At 47.2% G+C, this 26303-nt stretch overlaps 2 protein-coding genes across 2 annotated transcripts; both read left to right on the forward strand.

The window, feature by feature from the left end:
* Positions 1-7697: 7697 nt before the first annotated feature.
* On the forward strand, positions 7698-14789 carry LOC311218485 (ubiquitin carboxyl-terminal hydrolase 42-like; the record flags this gene model as incomplete). The annotated part of the gene is made up of 12 exons (XM_084301165.1): positions 7698-7926; positions 8672-8872; positions 9465-9575; positions 9735-9837; positions 10042-10109; positions 10266-10336; positions 10868-10950; positions 11869-11980; positions 12358-12498; positions 12693-12793; positions 13257-13398; positions 14079-14789. 12 exons carry the CDS (start codon positions 7698-7700, stop codon positions 14787-14789), a joined length of 2073 nt encoding a protein of 690 aa, XP_084157291.1.
* A 30-nt stretch (positions 14790-14819) lies between these two features.
* On the forward strand, positions 14820-19346 carry LOC311218486 (uncharacterized protein; the record flags this gene model as incomplete). Its single annotated transcript, XM_084301166.1, is given in 4 exon segments — positions 14820-14855; positions 15160-15248; positions 18691-19270; positions 19272-19346. Coding segments are annotated over 4 exon segments (780 nt in total).
* Between the last annotated feature and the right edge of the window lie 6957 nt (positions 19347-26303).

Below are 26303 nucleotides of genomic sequence, written 5' to 3' on the forward strand. Positions count from 1 at the left end.
TTAAACGTGCAGAGCGATGAAGAAGTGGAATGCAGTGGTTGTGACACCAACTTCTGATCTGAAATGTAAAGAAAACTCAATCCACTTCAGGGTGCCTTTTTTGTTTGTCTGTTTCCATTTTACAAGAGCAACGGTGAAATAAGGAGAATCCCATCTTCACTGTTTCAAAATCCTTTGTTTCTGCGTTTCAGTCACCAGAACATTGAGGAGTAGAGCTGGTGCAAAAACTGTGAGACGAGTCCACGGAGAAAACAGGGACTTGGAGCTGCGCCGCAGCTGTAGAGTCGGACACAGTCGGTACTCGACTACTAACTCGTCCATTCTATTTGACAAACTTATGACAAAGTAAGTCATCTTTTCTTGCAGACCTCTTAGAATGATCTTTCTTAGCAAGCCTTTGCACTATGGCATGATGTTGGCCTCGACGTGCTCTTTATTTTGACAGCAAAGAGGTATGGCTGCTCCTGGCATTTCCTTCCTGTTTACAGGGAGACACCGTTACCTGGCTAGATAAACAGATTTTCTTGAAGGTGCTATTTCAGCATATAAGAATTGATTTAAAAAACAACCAACAACAGCAACAACAACAAAAGTGCTTCATGGCTTGCTAGTTTTGTAATCTCACATTTCTCCAGGAATACTTGATTTGCTGCATTTCACCATTACACTCGTCAGCGCCGCTGATTCTGGTTTATCACTATTTGCATTGCAAATCTCCTTGTCCAAAGCTTAAACTGATGTATGCACTTCTTGAAAACAAAACCTGAAGTTGCAGAGCAGAAGACTCAAGTCATTATGTTAGCAGCTGTGTAACCATACTGCTTTCCAAGCATAAGATGTCCAGCTTATTTTGTTTCTATGAAGAGTTTAAATGGCTCCCGTTAAGCAAAGATGTCCCCACACTGATACTTACTATTAAGCAAGTATTCCACCTCCTTTGGCTGAGGTCTGCTCCCTTACTCATATTCGAACATTCATCCAAGTAGCCTGCAATTCCACACTCTCGGGGGAAAGTCCATAGAATGGAAAAGGTTCCTCCAGTCTCTTCCTCAGCCTTTTTTTTGAAGCATGCAATAAAGCAAAACATTCACAGGCTGCCCTTCCATGCAAAACAAGGCAAATTAGTAAGACAGGAGCCACAAAACTGATTGTCCTTTAAAGTTAAAATGAGATTTGAAATAGATCGAGTTAGCAAGTGTTGTAAGTCTGTAGCTAAGTCTGGTTTTGCCAATGCAGCACAATTCCCTATCACGTAGCCAGAGCTGCTTCTGTAGCTCCAAGAAGCAAAACTGCTTTGACAAAATACTGTGTCATCAAAGCATTCGTTGGCTCAGTAGGCACGGCTCAGGTTCAACAAGTTTGTGAAAAAATGAGTACTAACAGAAGCAGCAGGGTCCAAAGAAACACTTTATGTCCCCACTGCGAAACGAGGGGCTTTACCTTGAGTGTTATGCACACTGTCAATAGAAAAGCACTGTAACAGAATCTGCCACGGCAGTTTGCATGTTACTGAAAGACCATCAGAGTGGGACTGCAGCAAGATCATTGCGAAGTTGCAAAAAAAACATGTGGGGGTGGGAGTTTAGTTGCGTTAGATAACACAATCTTAGATAAAGATTTTGGTCTTAACGTAAAAGTAAGGATGTCTACTGATCTCTTCAACTCCAACAACTGAAGCCCAAGTCTGAAAAATCGCCTTTAAGAATGCAAAGAAAATATTTAACTCTTCTGTATGTTCATACTTTGCTATCAAGCAAAGGAATGAATGCTGATGCCTTAACTATGTAGGGCTGTAGCTTACAGAGAGACTACACCTTCCTGTTTTTTTCCCTTTAAAAACGTTAAATGCATGTGAAATTATTTGGGGGTGTTTTCACATGCAAAGCCTAATGCAGTGCATGCAAGCCCTGTCATCTTCTTCGTCTAGTAGTGTCGCGTTAAGGGGTGTAGCCGATTGACCGTCATGGGTCCCGTCGGATTCAGGGTGCTGAACTATCACGGTCACGGATTCACCAACACCGCAGTACGGCCTCGCTCTAGTCGCATTCAAGGAGAACTCTCACAGCTAGGAAGAATGCAATTAAGTGCAATTTCTTATGGCGACAGGTACACAGGTTCTTTGGATTGTCAGTGATAAATTCACTGTCTGCAAAAGCAAGCTAGCATGCATGAAATGCACAGGTACACAGCCTAGGTATTAAGACATTAAAAAGCATCAAAACTCTAGAGATTTCTAAGATTCCACAGAGACGCCTGGTATAAGCAAGCGTTCAGATCTTACCCCACGGCGTCCCAATGGAGTGGGGGTGGGGGAGTGAGAGGCTCAGCCTGTCGAGTGATGTCAGAAGGAATCCTTCCTGATAGTATCTTCCCTAACATCCCCTTTCTCTTAAAGCAATTGATATTATTTTCTATCTTTAAGGTGGAGCTTGAGTGACTCTAGTCATGCATATCTTGGTTGTGCTTGGTAGAAATGATCTCACTTGCGTTTAAAGGTACAGGCTCTGAGAAATTCCGAGGGCGTGCTCAGTGAGGGGTGGTTGCACCTTGGAGGCGGGTAGCTTTTGGGATGCAGGTGTGCTTATGATGCCTAGTCGCTTAAGGCAATTACTCCACAAGTAGTAACTTAGTGTTGATTTAACTACAGCATATCTAAAACACAAGAAGGATGTTAGTATGGAAGAAGCCGATGAAACCAGTCCTTAAATCTTACTACTTATTGTGCATGAGCAGACTGGCGTGAGTTTTAGCTATACTGGCAAATATCAAACCACACCTGTGTCGTCCCAGAGCTGGGAAAAAAAAAAACAAAAAAACAAGGAAATGTTGAAGCAAATAGGGAGGCCTGTAGCTTGTGCAGTCTTTTAGCTGAGAAAATAAAGGAGAGAGACAGGTAGCCTTGAGCTAGCAGAAGCAAGGAAGAGAAGGGCTAAAAGGGAAAAAACAGGAAGGAGAACACCAGCTCCAGACTGACCTATAGTAACCTTTTTCTCATTAAGGGTCATTAGCACATTAAAAATCACACCTGTCAAAATGCTAATCTATGCTAATGTGGGATTCGGTGTGTGTCCCCCCTCTCCTGTTCCCCCTCCCCCCCGGTATTCCTCTGTAATGCACAAGCTCAGTGGAGATAAGTTAGGTGAGCTGTAATAACCAATCCAAAGGAGCCAAAGAGAGAGTTTTCACAAGTTTCCTGTGTATAAATGACGGTGATTCGAGTCAGAGGTATGCTTGCTTTGCGAAAGATGGCCAAGTACCTGACTCTGCAGAGTTCTATAAGTAATTATATAATTAAAAGACCTTCGTGCGCATTCCGACTCTGGGTGCTTATTGGCGCGGTGCACTCTGCACGAACCTGCAGACAACATCTGTACTCAGTGTCATGCCTACAGACAACCCTTTACTGTTGGGACCTGCATGTTTTTCTGTGCATTCAACACAAGCCCTTTGGCACAACTAGTTAACCACGTAGCTGCCAGTCCACCACTCAGTTGCACTTGTGAAGAGGAAAAGCTATTTCCGTCTACTGTAGGAGCACATCCTCTAAATGCAAGCTTCACTCAGCTGGTCATTTACTGCAGGACAAGATTTGAAAAGTGTTGTTGAGTTCTGGGTTTCCTGCTTACAGGAAAAATTAAGTGCTAGATCGCCCTCTACTCCGCTTTGTCTGCTGCATTTAATGGAGATTAAACTGATTTCATTTGCTCCTCCGTTTATGGACAATGAGCTGAAGGAACAGGTACAGCACATTAGCCTGGAATGCCTGCCCTCCCAACCAAAGTAAACTGGAGCTGTAACTAACACAAGCAAAAGCAAGGCTTCTGTGTTTTCAGCTGAATAAAGTTCCAACAAAATCATCCTCTGGGATTTGAAGCTTACTTCACATGACATGCCAACGACTCTTTTCCCTCTATTGTAAAGCGGATCCCTGCTGTTAGTTGCTCTAGAAGCAAAGGAATCATCGGTTTGGTTACCAAATAGCCGCTTCTGCAAACAAGAAGTGTTGTGCTCTCTCTTCCCTTTGAATGACTCCACACTTCTCATCAGCTACTGAATTGCTGACCTAGAATCAGAGAACATCCCAAGGTGGAAAGGACTCCCAATAATCACCAAGTCCAACTCCTGGCTCCACACAGGACCACCCCAAAGTGAGACCCGATGTCTGAGAGCATTGTTCAACACTTGTTGACCTCCGTCAGGCTCGGTGCCATGAGCAGTGCCCTGGGCAGCTGTCTCAGTAGCCAGCCACCCCCTCAGCGCAGCACCTGAGGCGCACGGGGCTCAGCGGGGCGGCCCGGGAGGGGAGGGCGGCGGGGCGAAGTGTCAGCTCCCTCAGAGCCGTCTCCCCGCCGCCTCGGCTGCATGCCGTGGCTTTTTCGTGTCGGGGCTTTTTCATGTCGTGCCCTCTGTCTCTTGCCGTGGGTGAGATGCTGCTCCCCAGCGCGGACCCCTTGCGTGCGGGGCCTGCCCGCGGCGGCGGCGGGAGGGAAACCCCAACCCCAAAGCCCTCCCGGCAGGGAGAGCTCGGGGTGAGGGCCGATCTGGCACCGACAGTAAACACACGCCGGAGGAAACGCTCTGGTTTTAGCCATGAGCAGCGCGGCCAGGTTCAAAAGGCGTCACGCTGGAGCTCCGAGTTCGGTGGCGTTCCGAGGCCGTTGTGGCGGTTGTGGAGACGGCCCCGGCTGAGGTGGCTGCTGCTGTCGCTGCTGTCCCCTCTGTCCCTGCTGTTGCCGCTGTTGCTGCTGTTCCCAGACCTTGGAGACCCCCGGCGGCTCCCTGTGCCAGGCCCTGTGGCCCCGGGGAGCTGCCCGCCGCCTCGTCGGCCAGCCCGGCAGCAATCCTGCCAGCACAGAATAGCCCACTGCGTTTCAGGGTAAAGTGACGATTAATTTCTATTTCCTGGCCTGGGTGCTGCTTTCTTCTTTAAGGAAGCTTCAAGGTTAAAGGTTCAACTCAGTTATGTCAGGGTTCAACTCCGTTTCGTGAAGGGGCTCTTGTACGAAAGCTTAAGCTGGGATTGACTCTCTGCTAAGCGGAGGCCAAACGTGGACCTACTGAGAAGCAGGTCCTAAGTGATAACATTTTCTAAAGAGACTGCTAAACACATCTGAACAGTGCTGCTGCAGAACTCTGAATGGGGGGATAGCAACTGTCTTAACTGATCTGGAATCTTGAATTTACTTTTCAATGGACAAGAGGTGTGTCTCTCAAGGCAAACAAAGAGAGGAGTAACACCCTCTCTTGTCACTCATGCCAACATAAATTTATGCTCAGAGCATAGATGTAGGAACAGCATCGGTATGTATATGGAACATCGGGAGAGGAAGCTCTATCGGTATTTACAGTTTTTCTACTATCTTGTCAGAGAGACGTCATCTCCAAATGAGAAATGGATGTATTTTGAAACAGTGGTGGTGGATCGGATTTCTTCTTTCTAGTGTTAATATTTGCTCTTGAATCGTACTTAATACCTGGTAACACCTCAATCAGTTGTCAAAAATAAACTTAAAAATGTGTAAGGCTTATCTCATTGGTCAGTATAAAGATCAAGGTCTTCGCTTCGCTTTGCTTCCCTTCCCTTCCCTTTTTTTCTTTTTTTCTTTTTTTCTTTTTTTTCTTTTTTTCTTTTTTTTCTTTTTTCTTTTTTTCTTTTTTCTTTTTTTCTTTTTTCTTTTTTTCTTTTTTTCTTTTTTTTCTTCTTCCCTTCCCTTCCCTTCCCTTCCCTTCCCTTCCCTTCCCTTCCCTTCCCTTCCCTTCCCTTCCCTTCCCTTCCCTTCCCTTCCCTTCCCTTCCCTTCCCTTCCCTTCCCTTCCCTTCCCTTCCCTTCCCTTCCCTTCCCTTCCCTTCCCTTCCCTTCCCTTCCCTTCCCTTTCATTTTCCCCAGTATTGTTTTTCTGTTCTCCTTCTCACTGCAGTCTTGATTTTGTTTCTTGTCCCTTAAGTATGTTTCCAAAGTGTTGCTGAAACATTTTCCCTTTCAATCCTAAAAAAGGAGCTGTCACTGGTGAAGATCGGAGCTTATCCCTGAGCCCAGGAGCTGTCACCTTAGTCTTCCAATCGGACAAAGACGACTTCATTTCTCATGTAAATGCATTTTTCAGGTTTGCGTATTGTTTTTTCAGGAATGGAAAGTGTGTATAGAATGGATTTAAAATCAATTTTAAATGTAAAATGTCAAGGCAAAAAAATTCTAATTACAACCTCTGCACACAATTTGCCAGCTGTGGGACTAGGAGTTTTCTTATTTACTGTGTTTTGTTTAACGTGTCTGAAGTTTAATGGACAGCAATCAAGGCGTGCTAGAAATCTGAAAGCACTTTATGCTTTGTTCTCTCCGTCATTTTGGTATAACAAACTAGCTTATGTTTTAAACCCTCCATGAGGTTAGTGGTTTCCCTAAAGGTAACAAGTCCCTGTGTGCTACAGTAAGACAGTAACAAAACATGAAGTATAGAAGTTCATCCTGTCATTATTCAGCTTCTGCCTATGGACAGACAACTACGCTTATTTAAAGCGGTATCACCTTGAAACCTAATCAGCATTTTAAAAAGGACTTTGTAGCAGTTATTGGCTTTTGTCCTGGAGGGCTGAGGTTTGTTTTGTTTTGTTTTACATTCAGCATTTCCGTTTCTAGCTTACATTCCCCTGTTGTTTTGCATGAGGAAAGCGTGCAACTTTAGAAAGTAGAACGGAAAGAGCTGCTTTTTAGTCTAACTTTTCAGTTTGTCGTAGGAGTTTTAAATGTGGTAGGAGTAAAACACCAGAAGTACTGCTGCCAAAGTTATATTCAAACTCGTCTTTCTTGGAGAAGCAGAAGAAGCCCAGGGAGAAATAAATTTGCAAACATGCTCTTCATGCTCTCCTTTCCCAAGATTTCTCTGAGATATAGCCCATCCTCTGTGGGTTTTGAGGTATATGGTTCCCAGGAGTGAAAAGGAGGGCCAAACATCTCTCCTCTTGGATCTCAGCATGCCAGGGCTTTAGTGTACTGCCACTTACAGCTCCGCTTTTTCACCTGGAAAAAGCGACCGCTTGATGTAGACTGAGGAGCCCTCACAAATTAACTTGCCATCACCAAGTGACGCCCAGAAAAGGTGTATTTAAAAGCTAGGCTCATTATAGAATCACAACAAACCCCTCATGACTGGTGCAGTAGACAGTGAGGTAGAGGGCGAGCCCTGGAAAGACAGAAGAAAAGTAGCAGTGAGTTCTGGGTACCTTTGTGCAGACGAAACAGAAAAACGCAGGCAGTGAAGTAATAGTGTTCCGTTACTCATGCCAGCAATAGATAATTGCAACAATTATCTATTAGATCATAGGTACTAATTAACAGATAATTGCGAAACTCCGGAAATCAATAAATAACTGATTCCCCTCAGAGAATGTCTTCTACATTTTTATATTAAAAAGACTCCAGAGTTGTAATGGATTAAAATCCTACGGAAGGGAAAGAAATGGCATCAGCCACTAGTTCTGCAGAAGCTAAAAGTAATACTGATAGAGTTTAGATGGAAACTTTCACTTTGTGTGTTTAGTTTGGGGATTCTTTTTAAATCATTCATACCAGCGATTTAGTTCTTAAGGCTGTTTCTTTGAGATTAAGTGACAGGACTTCTGTTACTCTTTTCTTCTTGGAATGCTTCTTGATATTCTTACATCAGCCAGAACTTCTGTCTCTGTTGCAGATGTGAACAATGACCGTAGCTAAGAAGCCCAAATCTTCAAAGCCTAAAAAGCCCTCTTCAAGGCGGTCTGGCAAATCCAAGAAACCAAGTACTAAAATACTGATGTCACGCACCGCCAACTGGGGCCGGATAGTGCCTGCAGAAGATTCAAGCCAAGTCTCTGTGGCCCAAGGACGTGGAGGTGCTATTTACTGTAGATCATCTGAAAAATCTAAGGCTTTTGCCCCAAGAGATCTAAGTAAGTGTGCGTTTTATCCTGCCTCCATTTTCTTCAAAGCAAAAGTAGAAAATGCAGTTCTTACTTGTTGCACTGATAGAGAAGGGGACTACTGTGAACAAAGACTTCAAAAGCGAATCTCCTAAGGCAACTGAAGTGACTGATGTTACAGAAATTAATTTTGATATATTTACAGTCAACAGAGAAATATGGGGAGCTTTTTGTAATGCACAGATTCCTCCATGTCTTTTCTGTTTTGCAAAGAAAAGTGTTTGATTGTTGCTATTCACAGCTTCCATTTTTCACAGGTTTTTTGAAGGATAACATTGCTCAGGAAAAAATCTGGTATCTGTAGGGGTACCGTCATTCCTAGTTCCTAGTTTTTACGTTTTTACCGTATAATTTCAAGTCTAAGTTTGTGGTTTAAGTTATAATAAGGAAAAAAACAGTAGTTGAGTTAATCAGGTTAAAGATTATAGATGGAGAGGAACTTGGCATTAGGTGCTACAAACAGAATGGCAGTTAGCCTTGCCTTAGAAAAATTAAAATGGTTGACTAAAGTTGTTTTTTTTTTTTTTTTTTTTCCCCAAAACATTGTGTTGACCAGCCAATTTGAATTTGGTGGTATTAAAGCTGTCTGCAATAAGTTTTTCTGGTTTGGATTGTAGCTAGCTCCTCTAGGTGCTCCTGCAGAATAGTATTTTTTTAAATACCTTTCTTAGAAACAAACAAACAAGATCTCTTTTTAAATTTAACTTTCTTGCAGTCGTTAATGATGGAATTGCTCCGCCACAGAGCATTCTTTTTCCACCTGAGAAGATTTGTATGGATTGGCGAGAAACACAAAGTGTTGGAGTTGGCCTGTACAATCTTGGCAACACATGTTTTCTTAATGCTACTCTACAGTGTTTGACCTACACACCCCCACTTGCCAATTACATGCTTTCTCTTGAGCACAGCCAGTCATGTGAGTACTTTCTAACAGTATTTTGAATCTGTTGGATAGCTCTGAAGGTGAAAGAACAGCAGTGATTCTGTGAGATAAGCTTATTTGCCTGATTTTACCTGTAGAAGCTGGCTTTGAGCACTGTATTAGCAGTGGGCTCCGAATAGCATATGGAGTGCAATTAATGCACCATGGTTTATTTATTTAGTTATTTGTTTGTTTGTTTGTTTGTTTTTTTATTAAAGGATCATTTATTGCTTCATGGGAATAATGAAGTGCATTGGACAGTAATGCATTTGGTAGTAATTTTAGAGAGTAATACATTTTGCAGCCTGTGGAGTTCACATTCCTGTCAGCCTTTACAACTGCGACTTTGCAGTAGTCTTTTAGATTTCTCATCACAAAATGCATTTGAATACAGGCTTAGTGGATATTTTTATTCTGTAAAGTTGTGTGAAATGAAATGTTACAAGACTGTTGGGACATTGGCATCTTGGGAGAATAGAATGTAGCAAGGAGAGTGGATATTGTATCTATAGTTTAAATTGTACTTAGATGTTTGTAGTTATGGATATTTCGCTGGACTGGGATGCTTTGTTCTTTCACTCTTCAGGTCGTGAACAAGATTTTTGCATGATGTGCACGATGGAGACTCACATTAACCAGGCCCTGCGTTGCACTGTTGATGCCATCGAGCCCACGCATGTTATCAGTAATCTCAGTCGTAAGTGGCTTCAGATGTGTTTCTTTTCGATAGCTTGTAATCTTCAAATAATTATTTGATGTGTATAAGTGGTTTTAACACTCAAATGAAGAGAGATTTTAGAAATACAAGAATGATTTCATTTTTAAATGAGGTCAATACTATCATCTTCTTATTTAGGAATAGGACAACATTTCCGTTTTGGCAGTCAAGAAGACGCACACGAGTTCTTGCGCTATACTGTTGATGCTATGCAGGAAGCGTGCTTGAACGGAAGCACCGAGTAAGCATAAACAAGTTCACTTTCATACATTCTCTAGCACCTTCTAGTCCTTTATTTACTCTCAAAAATGATCTCTAGCACCTTTTAGTGCCTTATTTACTATCAGCAACGAAAGTCTACATCATCCTTGGTTTTCATCAAACTCTTTGAAGAGTTAACTCTGTGCCTTAAATCTTCTGAGGTCTGATTATAATTTATTTCCAGATTGGACAGATCTTCTCAAGCTACCACCATCATTCATCAAATATTTGGAGGATTTCTAAGATCGAGAGGTACTTGAAAAAATATTCCGGTCCTTAGAACTGATCTGTGTCTTTTGTCGGTAGTAAAGCAGTCTGTAGTTTGTCTAAAGTAGTATCTGTCAACAACTTGAATTTGGACAGTTAGTCTCCTTCACATAATGTTAAGCATTTATATTTTGTTTCCAGTGAAGTGCTTGAATTGCAAAGCAGTTTCGGATACGTATGAGGCATTTCTTGATATCACTTTGGATATAAAGGTAAGATGTTTTCTAAATATAATTCATGATGTTTAAGTACATGCATAACTTTCTAAATTAAACTTGTTTAACTTAAAAAACCAAACCACATATAATGTTAAAACATAAGAGCTTGGTGGTGCTAAGGAAGTGGATTGGACTTTGTCCTTCCGTGGAACCCATGTAAATAGTCTCCACATTTGCATTGGGTTTAAGGGGAAAAAATTCTCTTTCTGCAAAAATTATAATGCTGTCATACTTCTTTGTTGTTCTACCTCAATATACATCTAATTGTTAGACTGATGAATTTGTCCCCAGTATTGATGACAAAGCACACTGTAGATGCTGTCTAGGCTACTGGAAAAGTATTTGTTCCAAAGTCAAATGCCTTCCAGGTGAGGTCAATGCTGAGCATGCTCTTTCTGCCTCCTTCTTCACAGTGCTCCTAGTAGATCGCTTGAGTATGTTAGTAAGATTCTCTTATAAACTACTAGTATGTCTCTGGAATTTTGAATTACGGTGACTTTGCGCTCTTCTTTCTCGCTGCTCTAGGCGGTTTCGTCTGTTAGCAGAGCTCTGGAACTCTTTGTGAAACCTGAAGAGCTGGATGGAGAGAATTGCTATAAATGTAGCGAGTAAGATTTTGACGAATTAGGTCTTAATCCTAGATGTCAGTTTTCTATGTTGCATGACTCTGTTGGACTACCTCTAAACTTTGGATCTACTTACAAGTTTTGTGGAAGTTTATAAAAGACTTGGGTTTTTGTTTCTTTGGAGGGGGGAAGTCTTGTTCATAGGCATTCCCTATGGGTTTGCAATTCTCTGGCTTGTATTTTGCCATCAGAATTCAAAAAGAGCTACTTTTGTTCTTTCTATTTATTAGCTCTCGACAGTACTTTTCTTGATGTAAACTGCCCAGTTTCCGTTGTTCTCTGGGCTAGTGGCTAATTTTCACTGCTTACACTGTAGGTCCTACCTTGGAGCGGGCAATGTGTCAAACTGAACTATTTTGTTTCAAAGGATGGCAGATGGTTTCAGTGTCTTTCCAGACAAGCTCAGTACATGAAGACTTCCTACTGTTAAATGTCTCCCTCCTGTAGAATGACCATGTGCTTCTGTTGTATTTTTGATGTTGATAGTCGACCTATGTTGGAGATTATTTGCAATTTCTAGTCCTGGGGACCAAGGCTCTCTCGTTCCGCTTTCAGTATTTGTGTTTCCCTTGAAAGCTGAAAGAATGTATCCAGGATTGGAGTTCAAATAGCCACTTTTGTAGACCAAGAAATGGTACCTTGCCATCCAACCTGGTCATACCCTTTCGTGAGAGATTCCTGTTCCCGCTATGCTCTGAGTTGTTGGGAAAATTTACCTTCTTCTGTGTATTAACAAACCTGACACGCAGTGCATGGGTTTATGAAAAGAAAAAAGACCAACCTATTATGCAAGTAAATATCATTCAAATAGCATAGGCATGCGTGAGACATTAAAAGGAGTTTGTTTTGGGGGCGAAAAAAGAAGATGCCTTCAAACACTTATCTCTGCTTGTTTTTAAGGTGTAAAAAGATGGTTCCTGCGTCCAAGAGATTTACCATACACCGTTCTTCCAAGGTTCTCACAATATCACTGAAAAGATTTGCAGATTTCACAGGTGGAAAGATCAACAAGGTATATTTACCACTGTAATGCAACTATATCATTGTGTAATGGGACATCCCCCAAAGCTGAAAGTTGTTAATATTTTCAGACAATAATTGTAGACTAACGACTATGGCTTATTCTTTCTCTTAATATCAATAAAGTTCCTGCTTGACAAGAAGCATATGCTTTCCTCTGAGAAGGCTGATTCATCAGGAAACAGTTCTCTGCAACTTCTAGTCTTAAACGTTGTTTATGGGAAGACTTATTTGTAGTGAATCAAGAAATATATTCTAGAAATATATTCTAGAAATAAATTCTAGTCTGTGTTTTTTGGAAGTGTTTTTCTCTGGCTAGTCCACGAAGTACTCTGGGATAATTTTTCTATCTTCTTGATGTCTCTTTAGGAGGTGAAATATCCGGAGTATTTGGACCTGAGAGCCTACATGTCGCAGTCAATGGGAGAACCACTGCTCTATGCCTTATACGCGGTGCTGGTACATCACGGTGTCAGCTGTCACTCAGGACACTATATATGCTATGTAAAGGTAGAAGTCAACAGCATTTCTAACAGGGTAAAGGTTGTGCTGGCAAACCAATTAAAGCATGACTAGCAGCTACTGTTTCTAGGGAAAAAGATTTCATTATATTTTTATTTGACATGTGTGTATTTTGTTCCTATCCGTGATTTCAATTGGAAAACGTGCAATTCACCTAAAGAAATCGTTGTCTTTATTTGCAGGCTGGTAATGGACTTTGGTATCAGATGAATGATGCTAAAGTAGTGCGTACTGACATTAAAAGAGTTCTTGGTCAGCAAGCTTACATACTTTTTTATATCAGGTAATAACAAATCTTAAAATGTGTTCAGAAGAGATTTACTTTCCTGTTATTGATATTTTTCTGTTTTGCAAGTGTTTTTCTTGCTATCCCGGGAGAAGATTATTATTTGTCTAATTCAGTTCTGTCTAACCTGAAATTCTCTGTGTCGTTTATTATCTTTTGTTGCTTGGCCTTAAACTGCAGCACTTGTGTAAATTGCTATCTATGTGTTATCTGTAGCTGGCTAATTTAGAGAAGGAGAGAAATGAAGGTCATCTGTGCTGTAAGAATGAATTATTGCTGTGCAAGTGATAGTCTTAGTAGGAAGACTGTTCTCTACTTTTCAGTTTGTAGTCTTGGCGAAGCCTTCTGTAGAGAAGGCTTCCATATCGTATGAGCTGTTCCTCTAAAATTATAGGATGGGATTTAATCCAAGAGTAGGCTGAAAGAAAAACTAAACTACGATCACTGCTCTTTTCTGAAGGCGCTATGATTTGACACTTGGAGAACGTGCGTTTTACTTGCCAGCACCATCTTATCCCTGTTCATTCCCTCCTGGTCAGCAGGGGGCTAATAGTAAGCAGGCTGGATTTATGGGACCACGACTTCTTCCTCATATGATTAAGGTAATTCAGGGAAGCGGGAGGGCAGATAACGGCACCAAACTGCTAGTGGGTTTGGGGTTTGGTGTGGGGTTTTTTGTTTGGTTTTCGGCATCTTAGTTTTGTTTTCCTTCCCACGCTGCAGCTTTCTTCACAGCCCTCATGCTACAGCCAGAGTCATTCAAACAGTGGTTACTGCTAAATTGTGCAGCCATGCGACTCCGTTACTTTATACCTCCAAGACAGCTTTCTAAAGCACAGAGAGCTACGCTCTTTGACTATTTAAGCAGAGTGTACTAATCCTCAAATCATTTAAAAGAGGACTTGTTTTTCCTATCCTCGTCACTTTAGCTAAGACAGGGAAAACTAAATGTCTTATTCCTGAGCACCAGAACGATTACTTCAGGCTTTTCAGGGTATGTTTAAAGGGGAAAATAAATATATTTGGGAATAGCAGCAGGTAATGTTAAGTTGCTTGGCTGGTTTTCAAAGATGATGTTAATTTGATACCAATCTGCAGTAAACCAAAAGCAGGAATTGAATACGCTTATTGGACTTGTATTTATCCTTAAAGGGCAGTGTGTTTTTCTTTTGAGGTGTTAAGACCATTTGTAGAAACACTCAGTAGGAGAGTTTTGTGTTTGAAAATGTTACATGCAGTGTTTGCGTTAATCCATCTTGCAATTTCTTCTTTCTAAATACAGAATTCAAGCCGTTTAAATGGAAATGGATCCATAAAAGAGGACACAAAGACCACTGGTGTCACCCTAAAAAGGCCATCTTCAGCACCACCAATGGCCTGTGTTCAGAACCAGGCAATTACCAGGCCTTCAATTACTGATACGTCAAGAAAACAGAAGATCACCATCAGTATTCACAATAAATTGCCTGCTCGTCAGACTGTGTCACAGCCTGACTGTCTTAGCAGTGCTGTGGAGGATGAAGATCTCTACCAGGCTGTTCCTTCATCCACAATTACAAATTCGGTAATGCAAATGAAGCAAATGCAAACAAACAAAAAAGTTTCTGATGAAATTTTTGTGGAGCCAACAGTGAATGAAAATCCTAAACTCAGCTCTGATAACACAGTCCCTTATGGTGCAGAATCTTCAGGAAAATCTGAGGAGGAGTCAAAGGGCTTATTTCAAAGGAATTGCAATGCAATGTCCTCTAATGGAATTTTGGTTGGAAAGGTAGTCCGTACATTGCAGCATTCCAATTCTTCCTGTCAGAATGCTGACAAAGGAAGATCCCAGCATGAGCTGCCAAAAACAGATTCACTAAATGGTGCTATTAGGTTAGTTAATGAATCTAAAGAAAACGGACTGAAACTTGATGATTCCACTTGCCGAGTTGAACCTGTTAAACCTTCTGAGATGTTCTTTTCTAAAACAAATGGATCGCTTGAAACATAGATTTGCTCCATCGAGAATTTCTCACCTACGATGTATTCGGGAGTGTTTATTGTGTTCCTAATTCAGGTGAAATACTGAGAAAACACAGCACACACGTGATCGTAAGACTTTGTGGTATTATCCCCTTAGAATTTGCAGACCTGCGCTTACATTAGAACTTGTCAACTTAAGCTCAGCTGAGATAAAAATTCCTAAGTTTCATGAAGTAGATTTTGGGGGGTGAGTTGGGGTTATCTTTGAAGTGTAGATAATGCATACAACTCACAGCGGTCTTGCTTACCATTTAATGGAGAAATTCTGACAAGACTAGTCCTCAGTACTACTACAAATAGTATTTTTTTGTCTGCTGACTTGTGCGTTTTAATTGCAGATGCCTGGAGCTATGCCTTCAGTCAATCGAGAAGTCATCACGGAGTCCTTCACAGCCAGCCAGCTGAACAGCTTGTCAGAGGAAATGAGGTAAAATGAGCACAGTCTGATTAAGACAAGACTTTATGGAAGTTCGTTACAGTTTTATCTGTCTACTAATAGTATTTAATGGAAGGATTTAAATTAGTACAATTCCATACTGTGTGTCCAGTGTCACGAACAGAACTAATGATCAGCACTGAGCATATCACTCTGATGCAGGTTGGTGCCTCAAGGAGAACTTGTGTTCCTTTATAGAATGTTTTTCCGTTTTTCTCCACTGTTGTCGTGGTTCCGCTCGAGTGGGCAGCCGAGCTCCACCACAGCCGCTCTCTCACTCCCCCTCCTCAAAGAGGAATGGGGAGAAAATATGTGAAAAGGGCTCAAGGATTGAGATAAGGACGAGAAAATCACGCAATAATTATTGTAACGGGCAAAACAGACTCGGCATAAGGAGATAGTAAGATTTATTGCCTACAACTAACAAGCAAGAGAAGTGAGAAAACAAAGGAAAAAAAAACAAAAGCACCTTCCCCCCATCCACCCTCTTCCACCTCCTCCCCCCGAGCGGCGCAGGGGAACGGGGAATGGGGGTTATGGTCAGTCTACAGCACTTCTTCTCTGCCGCTCCTTCTCGGTCACTCTCGTCCCCTGTGCTGTGGGGTCCCACCCACGGGATGCAGTCCTTGATGAACTGATCCGACGTGGGCTTCCCACAGGCAGCAGCTCTTCCAGAACTGCTCCAGATATGGGTCCGTACCACGGGGTCCATCCCTCAGGAGAAAACTGCTCCAACCTGGCTCCCCTACGGGCAGCAGCTCCTGCCAGATCACCTGCTCCTGCGTGGGCTCCTCTCCACGGGCTACAGGTCCGGCCCAGAATCTGCTCCGGCAGGGGTCTTCCACAGGCGGCAGCCTCCATCGGTGCAGGGCCACCTGCTCCACCGTGGTCTCCTCCACGGGCTGCAGCGTGGAACCCTGCTCCACCGTGGTACTCCATGGGCTGCAGGGGGACATCCTGCTTCACCATGGTCCTCACCACAGGCCGCAGGGGACTTCTGCTCCGGCGCCTGGAGCACCTCTCCCCCTCCTTCTACACTGACCTTGGCGCAAGGCTGTTCCTCGCTCCTCTCACTCTCCCGGCTGCTGTGTGGCGCAGCGTTTTTTCCCTGTCTTAAATATGCTCTCACAGAGGCGAAAAACAACATCGCTTATTGGCTCGGATCTGGAAAACAATGGGGCCCTTCCCAAACATGGGGCAGCTTCTAGATCTTTCTCACAGAAACCACCCCTATGGCTCCCTGCTACCAAAACCTTGCCACGTAAACCCACTACATTCCACCCCTCGCCTCTGTTAAAAGCATATTTAAGACTACTCACAACATACTCTTACTTTACAATTATCACAACAACCTTCACAAACTTCACTTACATCAAAAAGAAAAAGAATTCACCACACCAAAATAAACATAACATCATCACAGCACCGACAAGGTGGACATTTTACACACACACACCACCCCTCGTCCCTTCACCACACTAACATATCACAGTTACTGCTTTCTTAAATTCTTCACAACTTGTACATTCCTAACAATCATCCTGCACATATTTTTGCCCGTTACTTCTACTAACTATCATCCTTATCTCAAATTCCTCGAGCCCCACGTTGGGCGCCACAAAAGACTGTCGTGGTTCCGCTCGAGTGGGCAGCCGAGCTCCACCACAGCCGCTCTCTCACTCCCCCTCCTCAAAGAGGAATGGGGAGAAAATATGTGAAAAGGGCTCAAGGATTGAGATAAGGACGAGAAAATCACGCAATAATTATTGTAACGGGCAAAACAGACTCGGCATAAGGAGATAGTAAGATTTATTGCCTACAACTAACAAGCAAGAGAAGTGAGAAAACAAAGGAAAAAAAAACAAAAGCACCTTCCCCCCATCCACCCTCTTCCACCTCCTCCCCCCGAGCGGCGCAGGGGAACGGGGAATGGGGGTTATGGTCAGTCTACAGCACTTCTTCTCTGCCGCTCCTTCTCGGTCACTCTCGTCCCCTGTGCTGTGGGGTCCCACCCACGGGATGCAGTCCTTGATGAACTGATCCGACGTGGGCTTCCCACAGGCAGCAGCTCTTCCAGAACTGCTCCAGATATGGGTCCGTACCACGGGGTCCATCCCTCAGGAGAAAACTGCTCCAACCTGGCTCCCCTACGGGCAGCAGCTCCTGCCAGATCACCTGCTCCTGCGTGGGCTCCTCTCCACGGGCTACAGGTCCGGCCCAGAATCTGCTCCGGCAGGGGTCTTCCACAGGCGGCAGCCTCCATCGGTGCAGGGCCACCTGCTCCACCGTGGTCTCCTCCACGGGCTGCAGCGTGGAACCCTGCTCCACCGTGGTACTCCATGGGCTGCAGGGGGACATCCTGCTTCACCATGGTCCTCACCACAGGCCGCAGGGGACTTCTGCTCCGGCGCCTGGAGCACCTCTCCCCCTCCTTCTACACTGACCTTGGCGCAAGGCTGTTCCTCGCTCCTCTCACTCTCCCGGCTGCTGTGTGGCGCAGCGTTTTTTCCCTGTCTTAAATATGCTCTCACAGAGGCGAAAAACAACATCGCTTATTGGCTCGGATCTGGAAAACAATGGGGCCCTTCCCAAACATGGGGCAGCTTCTAGATCTTTCTCACAGAAACCACCCCTATGGCTCCCTGCTACCAAAACCTTGCCACGTAAACCCACTACAACTGTCTGGAGAAACACTGGCTGTTCCCCGCTCGCCCCTATGCCTTTTTTCTCAGAGCAGCAGGTGGAAGGAGACAGATGCGTTTGCTTTTTTAGTGCAATGGCTTCAGAAGCAAGAGGGGAAAAAGCACTTTCTCTGGGAGCTGAAGAAGGTGTCCTAATCACAGGAGAGGTTTCTAAATGGCATAAGTTTGCGAGGGTTCCTGTAGTCCGGAGGTTTTTGTTTGTTTGTTTGACGTTGGAAGGTTTTACTCTTAATATTCACGTCCTTCAGCAGAAGTGAGAAATGGGTTTTTATTTTATGCAGTGTTGCGGAACCTCCGAAATCTCCTGGGAATGATGAATACCTCGCCCAGTACCAATGTGATGACCGTGGAGACAAGGAGAAAGCAAGAAGATCAAAAGAACGTGACCTCATTTCAAAAGAAAATGTTTTGTATGGCAAAGAGTCTTGTGAGCCTGGTGAGAAATTGCGGCAAACTTCCTCTCTCAAGTCTGACACTGAATGTAGCTCTAACAATCTTTCTTCCTTAGCTATTGCAGATAGACGCCAAGATACAAAGGACAAGACTAAAACCACTGACAAAGAGCATTACCGAAGAAAGAGGGAACATGCTCCTAGTGAAGAGAAGGAGAGTCAAAAAGCAAGTCCTTCCAGCAAGAGGAGGTGTTCTCAGAGCGTGGAATTTGTTGAGCAAAAGAGTCACAAGCAGGAGTACTGGGAGGGAAGCAGGTACAGATCTTTCCCTCTTGAAAGAAACAGCCCTGAGAATGGCAGAAGAGCAGTCAAATATTCAAAGTACAGATCTGGCAGCGGAGGAAGATCAGAACAAGGTAGCAATAGGTACTACCGACCCAAAGGGGAAAGAAGTTGGAGCAGAGAAAGATACTATCGAGACGAAGCACGGAGATGGGAAAGATGTAGCTATTACAAGGATTACTATTCACCTCATGCGACAGGAGACAGTAGAGAGAGAAAGTTCTCTCACGGCAATTCAGCCTTTGACAGATCGACTGCAACTTACTACAGCAGGTCACATAAGCATTATCATTACAAAAGCAGATGGCCTCACGGTTCCCTCTTGAGAGAGGAAGATGTACGTCGCTTTAGCACACCCCGAGCAGACTTGCATCGTTGCTCGGTACCTCAGCAAAATTCCAGAAGACATTCTCGTGAAAGACATGCGCTTCCACCTGTGTCAGCTCATTTGGAGAACTGTCGCCAGAAAAATGAAACAGAAGGAAACAGAAAAAGAAAATATACCCGTGCAGAAGGTAGTGAAAGTGAAATAGAAAGGAAAGACAGAAAGATAGAAAAGGAGCTTGTAGGTGGTGAAAAAAATGCAAAAATATCACAAGTTCTGGAAGAAAAAGAAGTCTAAGGATAAACATGGAGAGAAGGATTCCAAGTAAGCAAGGATTCCAGCATACTCCGCATTTTTTATCCTAATTTTTTTCTGGGTGCTTCTCATGTCATTTTTTTTTTTTTTTCTGGTAGTTTCTAAGTTATTTAGATAGCACCAGCTGGCTGGGGATCATGTTGTTAGGTTGATCAGTGAAGACAGGAAAGCTCTTGCTGAATTGTGTCAGAGCACTAGCTTTGGACCACATAGTTCGAATCACATCCGTACACCATTCCAGATTAGGTTAAAAGATTTTTTCTGCTTGCACATATTCCAGAGCTAGCCGTTGTTAATGATCTGTGTACAAACCAGGACCTATGGTCCTTCAATCTGACGACTTAAGTTTGCTGCATCTAAAGTAAGTTGCGTGTGCACAAAGCACCACAAAATAGCTGACATGCTGCAAATCATCACCTGTGGTAAAATAAATCAAGTTTCATATAGGCAACAAGTGCCACATCTTTTTTTCCCTTTTTAACTTGCATGTTTCTTTCAGGCTTCATGATTTGTGTTTCTGTGCGCTCCACTTTGACAATGCCAATCGCAAGCGTAAGAAAAAGAAGAAAAAGGAGAAGAAAAAGAAGAAAAAGGAGAAACACCAGGAAAGCGAAAGGCTCCTTGGAACACTTAGATCCTCGTTTCCAGAAGATAACGCGGGAGAAGAAGGAAGAATCCCATCCTCCAGATGGCTCTTCATGTGAGTAATCGTCGTGGTTTAACCCGGCTGGCAGCTAAACACCACGCAGCCGTTCGCTCACCCTCCCCCCTCCCTCTCTGGGACGGGGGAGAGAAATGGAAAGTGAAGCCCGTGAGTTGAGATAAAGACAGTTTAATAAGACAGGATAATAATAATAATAATAATAATAATAATAATAATAATAATAATAATAATAATAATAATAATAATAATAATAATACAATGATGATAATAGTACTACTAATAATAATATGTACAAACAAGTGATGCACAATGCAATTGCTCACCACCCGCTGACCGATGCCCAGCTTAACCCCGAGCAGTCTGGTCCCCCTCCCCCGGCTAGCCACCCCTATATATTGTTTAGCATGACGTCAGATGGTATGGAATACCCCTTTGGCTAGTTCGGGTCACCTGTCCTGGGTCTGTCCCCTCCCAGCTCTTACTGCACCCCCAGCCTGCCTGTTGTCAGGACAGAGCAAAAGTCTGAGGTGTCCTTGGCTTGGTATAAGCACTGCTCTGCAACAATTAAAACATCGGGGTGTTATCAGCACTCTTCTCATCCTAAGCCAAAACACAGCATTCCACCAGCTACTAGGAAGAAAATTAATTCTGTTCTAACTGAAACCAGGACAGTAATGCAGAAGTGAGAGCAGTAAACAACCTTACAAGGAAGGGAAGACTTCCAGTGCAGGCGAAAGCAAGAAATACTGCTCCATCGCATCCAACGACTATACTAAAGGTAAGCGGCCGCAGCGTGTGTGAGGAATTCCTTTTATATTAATCTCGAGATTATTTCAAACAGTCTTGAAGTGCTTGATGACTTAACAGTCTGCAGATTTATTATCAAATCAAAAAAAAACCCCACTTGGTAGACTATTTTTTTCCCAGTTTTGAATGACCACTAGGAAAGAAGGCCTGAAATAAAGAGGTTAAAGGCAAATGGTTTTCATTTGGTTTGATGATGAAGTGGCAAACAAGAGGAAGAGTTGCAAGCTCCCTTCTTAAATTCAGTCCAGCCAAGTAGGAAAAGTAAATGTGGACAGCTGTATCTTGGCAAAGAAGATAGTAGGGAGCAAGGAGGTTTAGCAGTCAAGATGGAAGGTGATGCCATGAGGCTTAGAGGCTAGTAATGTTCTAATGAACATGGCCAAGTCTTGCGCTGGGCAGCCTGCTTGGGTCCAAAGCCTGCAGTCCTCCCCAAGATGTCGGCGAGGGGCTGGTGAGCCGTTGGGATGGAACCCCCGTTGCCCGGGTTCCCCAAGCAACCGCCCCACTCTCCAGCCACCATGGCAGGTCCAGCAGCCGGCTCCCGCTCCTCCCGGGGCTGCGGCCCTGCTGGCGAGCCCAGCGCCCCAGAGCTCAGCCCAGCGGCCTTTTTCCCACAGAGGGTTTCCCCAGACGGCTTCCGCGGCTTGCGCAGACGCAAAACTCCCCCTTCGTCGTCCCAGCCGTGCCGCCAACGGTGGCTGCCTGGCTGCTGCCCTCCCTCCCCGGAGCGACGGCGCTGCCCTTGCAGCCCCCGCAGGTACCCACCCTCCCCTCCGCGCTGCCCCAGGCCACCATCTGGCACGTGGTGCCAGGGGTCCAGGGGCAGGTGCTGCAGCTCCCCGCCGGGGTGCAGCTGCCACCTGGGGGGCACCTCCCAGCCCAGGGGCACCACCTGCAGCTTGGGCAGCTCCCCGCCGGGGGGCAGCTCCCTGCTGTGGGGCAGCTCCCCGCCGTGGGGCACCAGCTGCAGCTGGTGCAGCTCCCCGCTGTGGGGCAAAATCTGCAGCTGGTGCAGCTCCCCGCTGTGGGGCAAAACCTGCAGCTGGTGCAGCTCCCCGCTGTGGAGCAAAACCTGCAGCTGGTGCAGCTCCCAACCATGGGGCACCAGCTGCAGCTGGTGCAGCTCCCCGCCGGGGGGCAGCTCCCCCACACCGCTCCTCCCTGTGCCCCCGTCCATCAGTGGGGACAGCCCATGGTGACGGGGACACTGGTACCCCACCATGCGCTGGGGCTGGGGCCCAGGGCCGTGCTCCATGGGGAGCTCCTGCACCCCGCAGGCACCTGCCTGTTGCAGGCCCCCGCCCAGCGCAACCCCCCGCCACCCCTCGTCCCGGGGCCTCCGCTGCGGGGGCAGGCGCTCCCCACGCCCCGCACCCTGAGCAGCAGCCGGGGGCAGCTGCCGGAGCCCTGCTTGCACGCCGTGGGGCTCAGCAAGGACCAGGGGACCCCGCTGCCCGGCCCCACTGCCCCCAAGCCTGCCCAGGCTCCAAGGACCGCCAGCACCCAGACGGCGACGCCTGACGGTGAGTTTGGGGCTGGCACAGCCGGCCACTGGGTGCCCCACACCCAGGGGCCATGGGAAAGCTGACATCGCCCGTCTTGGGGGATTTTCTTGCTTCGTCCTCAGCGGCGACAGCCCCGCAGGTGCCTGAGGAGCCCCCGCAGCTGCCCGAGCTGGGCCCTGATGCCTTTGCCGAGGCCTTTCCAGAGCTGGCAGGGGACAGCCAGCAGCTGCAGCACATGCAGGACGAGCTCCTGGCTGACCTGGACATCCCCATCCCCGGCATGGAGGAGCTGCTCAGCTGGCTCGATGCCGTGGAGCCCCAGGACGCCTTCCCCGATTTGCCCAGCAGTCCTGCCCTCGGCCGCTTCCTCTCGCAGCTGCCCGACCTCTGCGAGGACATCGAGGAGCCGAGCACGCAGGGACTGGAAGCCACAGGAGCCCTCGGTGAGGTCCCCTCAACCCCTGGGCTGCGCCCCGAGAAGCTTGAGGGTGGGCTGTCGCTGCAGTCCCCCGTCATGCCAGCAGTGAGCCCCCCGCTCAGCCCTGCAGCCAGTCCCCTGCCCAGTGCGCTTAGGAGCCCCCTACCCAGTCCACCCCTGAGTCCCCCCAGGAGCCTCCCTGACACCCAGCTCCTCAGTGCCCTTAGTAAACCCCTGCCCCAACCCCCCCAGCGTTCCCTCAAGACCCGCTCCAACCCCAAGGTCCCCAGTGCCCTTAGTAGACCCCAGCCCAAATCCCCCCCGAGTTCCCCCAAGAAACGCCCCAACCCCAAGGGCCGCAGTGCCTTTAGTAGACCCCAGCCCAAATCCCCCCCGAGTTCCCCCAAGAAACGCCCCAACCCCAAGGGCCGCAGTGACCATGGGAGACCCCTGCCCAAACGCCCCCTGGGTCCCCTCAAGAGCCCCCCGCCTGCCCCTGCGTCCACCGGCACCAAGCGGGGGGCCAAGCGCCCTGCGCCCAGCAGCACCCCCGGGACAGCGCAGAGCTGCCAGCACAGGAGGCCGACAACAGAGAACCCCCCCGGCAAGGAGAGGAAGACGCTGCTGGGCCAGGCTGGCCAAGGCCGCAAGAGACCGTGCCAGGGGAAGACGGGTGGCAGCAGCACGGTGGCTGGCAGCAGCAGGGAAGCAGGCAGCAGCGGGCAGCAGCTGGCGATCAACAGCACCACGGCACCCAGCAAGAGAGCGCGAAGCCCGGGGGCTGCAGGGGGGCAAGGAGCAGCGGCACCACCTCCCCGCAGAGCGCGGCTGCTGCCGGAGACTCCGAGTGGGGAGCCCCGTGCCGTGCGGCCCCAGGACAGGCTCTGTCCCCAGACCAGCGGGGCCAAGACGCTGCAGCGCCAGCAGCCGGGGACAAAGACCCCCAGCGAGACTTTGCAGCCGCTGGGGGCCAGGGCCAAGGCGCTGGGGCCAGCGTGCCAGCTGGCCTGTGTGCAGCCGCAGCCCACCTCCAGCAGCCCCAGCAGCATGCCCAGCGCCCCGCCGACAGTGCCAGGCTCCAGCGCTGTGCCCGCTGCCCCCCGGCCCCCAGCTGGCGGCAAGGAAAAGGAGGTGCCAGCACCACCAGGCAGCACAGCATGAACAGGGGACGCTGCCATAGAGCCGGCGCCCAGAGAGCTGGGCCTGCCAGCCACGGGGGGCCAAGCGCAGCGTCCAGCTCTGCCCATGCAGCCGCGCACGCTGCAGCGTCCGGCGCAGCCCCGCGTGGACTACGTGCCCTGCGTGTGGGCCTTGGGTGGGCCGCGACGCAGCGCCCACGCCGCTGGAGGAGCAGGAGGAGTCAGTGCCCATCACGCCGCAGCAGCGTCCCGAGCGGGAGCGCCTGAAGAAGCTGGCCCAGGAGGAGCGGCAGCAGGCGGCCCACCAGACCAAGATCGGCCCCGTGCAATTCTTCGTGCAGCGGCAGAAGGACCACGCCATAGCCTACTATTACGGCTACCCGTGACCGACCTCGGGCTTCTCCTCGACGGCCCCTGCAGCACCCAGGCAGGCACAGAGACCTCTGCAGGCACCTGCTCCAGCTTCAGCCACGCTCCTCAGCCCTTGCCCCTCTCGCTTGCCCTCTCCCCTCTCTCGTGCTGGAGCTAGGGGATGGGCTTGCCACTCACAGGGATGGCAACAGCGCCAATGGCAAATGCGCGCGCGCCTCACCCAGGAAGGTGGCAATGGCAAGCTGGGGAGATGCTGGCAGCAGCTGGGCTGGGAAAGCTTGGCCATGGCAACTGCTGCTTGGGACACCAAAGGGCTGAGAGACAAGACTTGGTTCTTCTTTCGGGGCATTGCTCTTCTTTCCTGCCTTCTGGATTAAATTCCTCTCCTTAGGTGGTCACTCAGCAAGGCCTCTGCCTGCAGCTCTTCTTGCACTGGCATGCCAAGGGGATAAGAACTGGGAGGTCTTTGGGATAGCAAATGATCAGTGGGATGGGAAGTGATGATGGGGATAGCAATTCACTGGAATGGGAAAAATGGGTTTTATTTGTATTAAATTTAAATTTTTTAATTTTCATTTAATTTATTGGTTTTCTTATTTAATTAAATCCACTTTATTGACTGTGTTGTACAGTATGGCATTGTTTTATTTTTATAAAATTATAAGTATTTAATAGTATTAAATATTTTTATATATTAATATAAATTATAAATATCTTTATTTATTATTTTGTTGGTTTTTATTCCTTTTCTACCCTATTAAACTCTCTTTATCACAACGCACTGGTTTGGACTTTATTTTTCCTTCCGAGTCATTCTGGATTCACTCCGGATGGGGGGACACTAGCGAACGCCTGTGTGCTTCAGATCCAAGGTCACCTTTGCCCTCAACTCAAGATACATATTTGCATCTGTTGTTGTGAAACAAAATTAACAACAGGAACAATAAAGTTACCTACTTGCTAGCAGCAGCTCTACATTTGCTGGGGTCTGCTCTGTGCATTTTGAAGACCATTCCATGCTCTTCAGCCCCTCCAGGAGGAAATGTATGGTTCTAGGAAAATGCGTCTTGACCTAATGCAAAGCTGTGACGCAGCCTGCAGCCCCTGCAAGCCCTGGCATTTTACCTGCAGCCCCTCCAACAACTCTGATGTTCCCTGCATCGACTTCAACCACTGCGGCAGGACCTGAGGCCCCTCAAAGCATTGTCACTCACCCTGCAGCCCCTCGAGCCCCTGGCATGTTCCCTGCAGCCCCTCCAGCCCCTGGCATGTTCCCTGCAGCCACTCCAAGCCTGGCACAGGCCCTGAGAGCTGGCTCCGGGGACGACCCTGTTGCTGTCTCAGGCGCTAATACACACAAGGGGAAGGAATGCATGCAGAAGTCATCTCGTTTCGGCAGGGCAGAAAGTCCTCCCAAGAAGGGGAAGGAGCAAGAGGAAGGCGAGGCAGCCTACCCCAAGGTAGGGCCATCCCAGGGCACAGGAGGCTGTTGGAAAGGAGAGCAGAGAGAAAAGCAGCAGGAAGCAGGTGATCCCCATCCCTGGGCGAGCTGCAAGCCATGGGACAAGATTGCAGCTGTCCTCCGGGCAAGCACATTGTCAGCTGGCTGCTGCGCTGCTGGGATAGCAGCTGCGGGAGCCTGGCAGCAGAGGGCAGGGAAGCCAAGCAGCTGGGATCCTTCTCTGGGGAAGGGGGCACTGAGAAAGCGCTTGCAAACGGGGCACAAGCCCTCAGCCTCTGGAGGCGGCGCCTGTCAGGAGTGAAGGAAAGGGATCCCTTCTGGGAAGATGCTGTGGGCTTGCTGAGGCTCGAAGAACAGACGGTGCTGGCTGCTACCAGCGTGCTGCAGCAGCGGCAAGACAGAGCCGTGGTGGTTTTCCTCAGCTGGGCAGCTGAGCTCCAGCACAAGCGCTCTCTCCCTGCCCCTCCTCCAACGCCAAGGGGAGAAAAGAGGCTGGCAAGGGCTCAAGGGCTGCCAGAAGGACAGGGAGATCACTCCACAAGGAGCGTCATGGGCAAAGCAGGCTCAGCACAGCCTGTTCCAGTCCAGCCCGGGGCCTGCTCC

The sequence above is a fragment of the Netta rufina genome (assembly GCF_964035555.1).
Source record: "Netta rufina genome assembly, chromosome: 24".
In the NCBI taxonomy this organism is placed as follows: domain Eukaryota; kingdom Metazoa; phylum Chordata; class Aves; order Anseriformes; family Anatidae; genus Netta; species Netta rufina.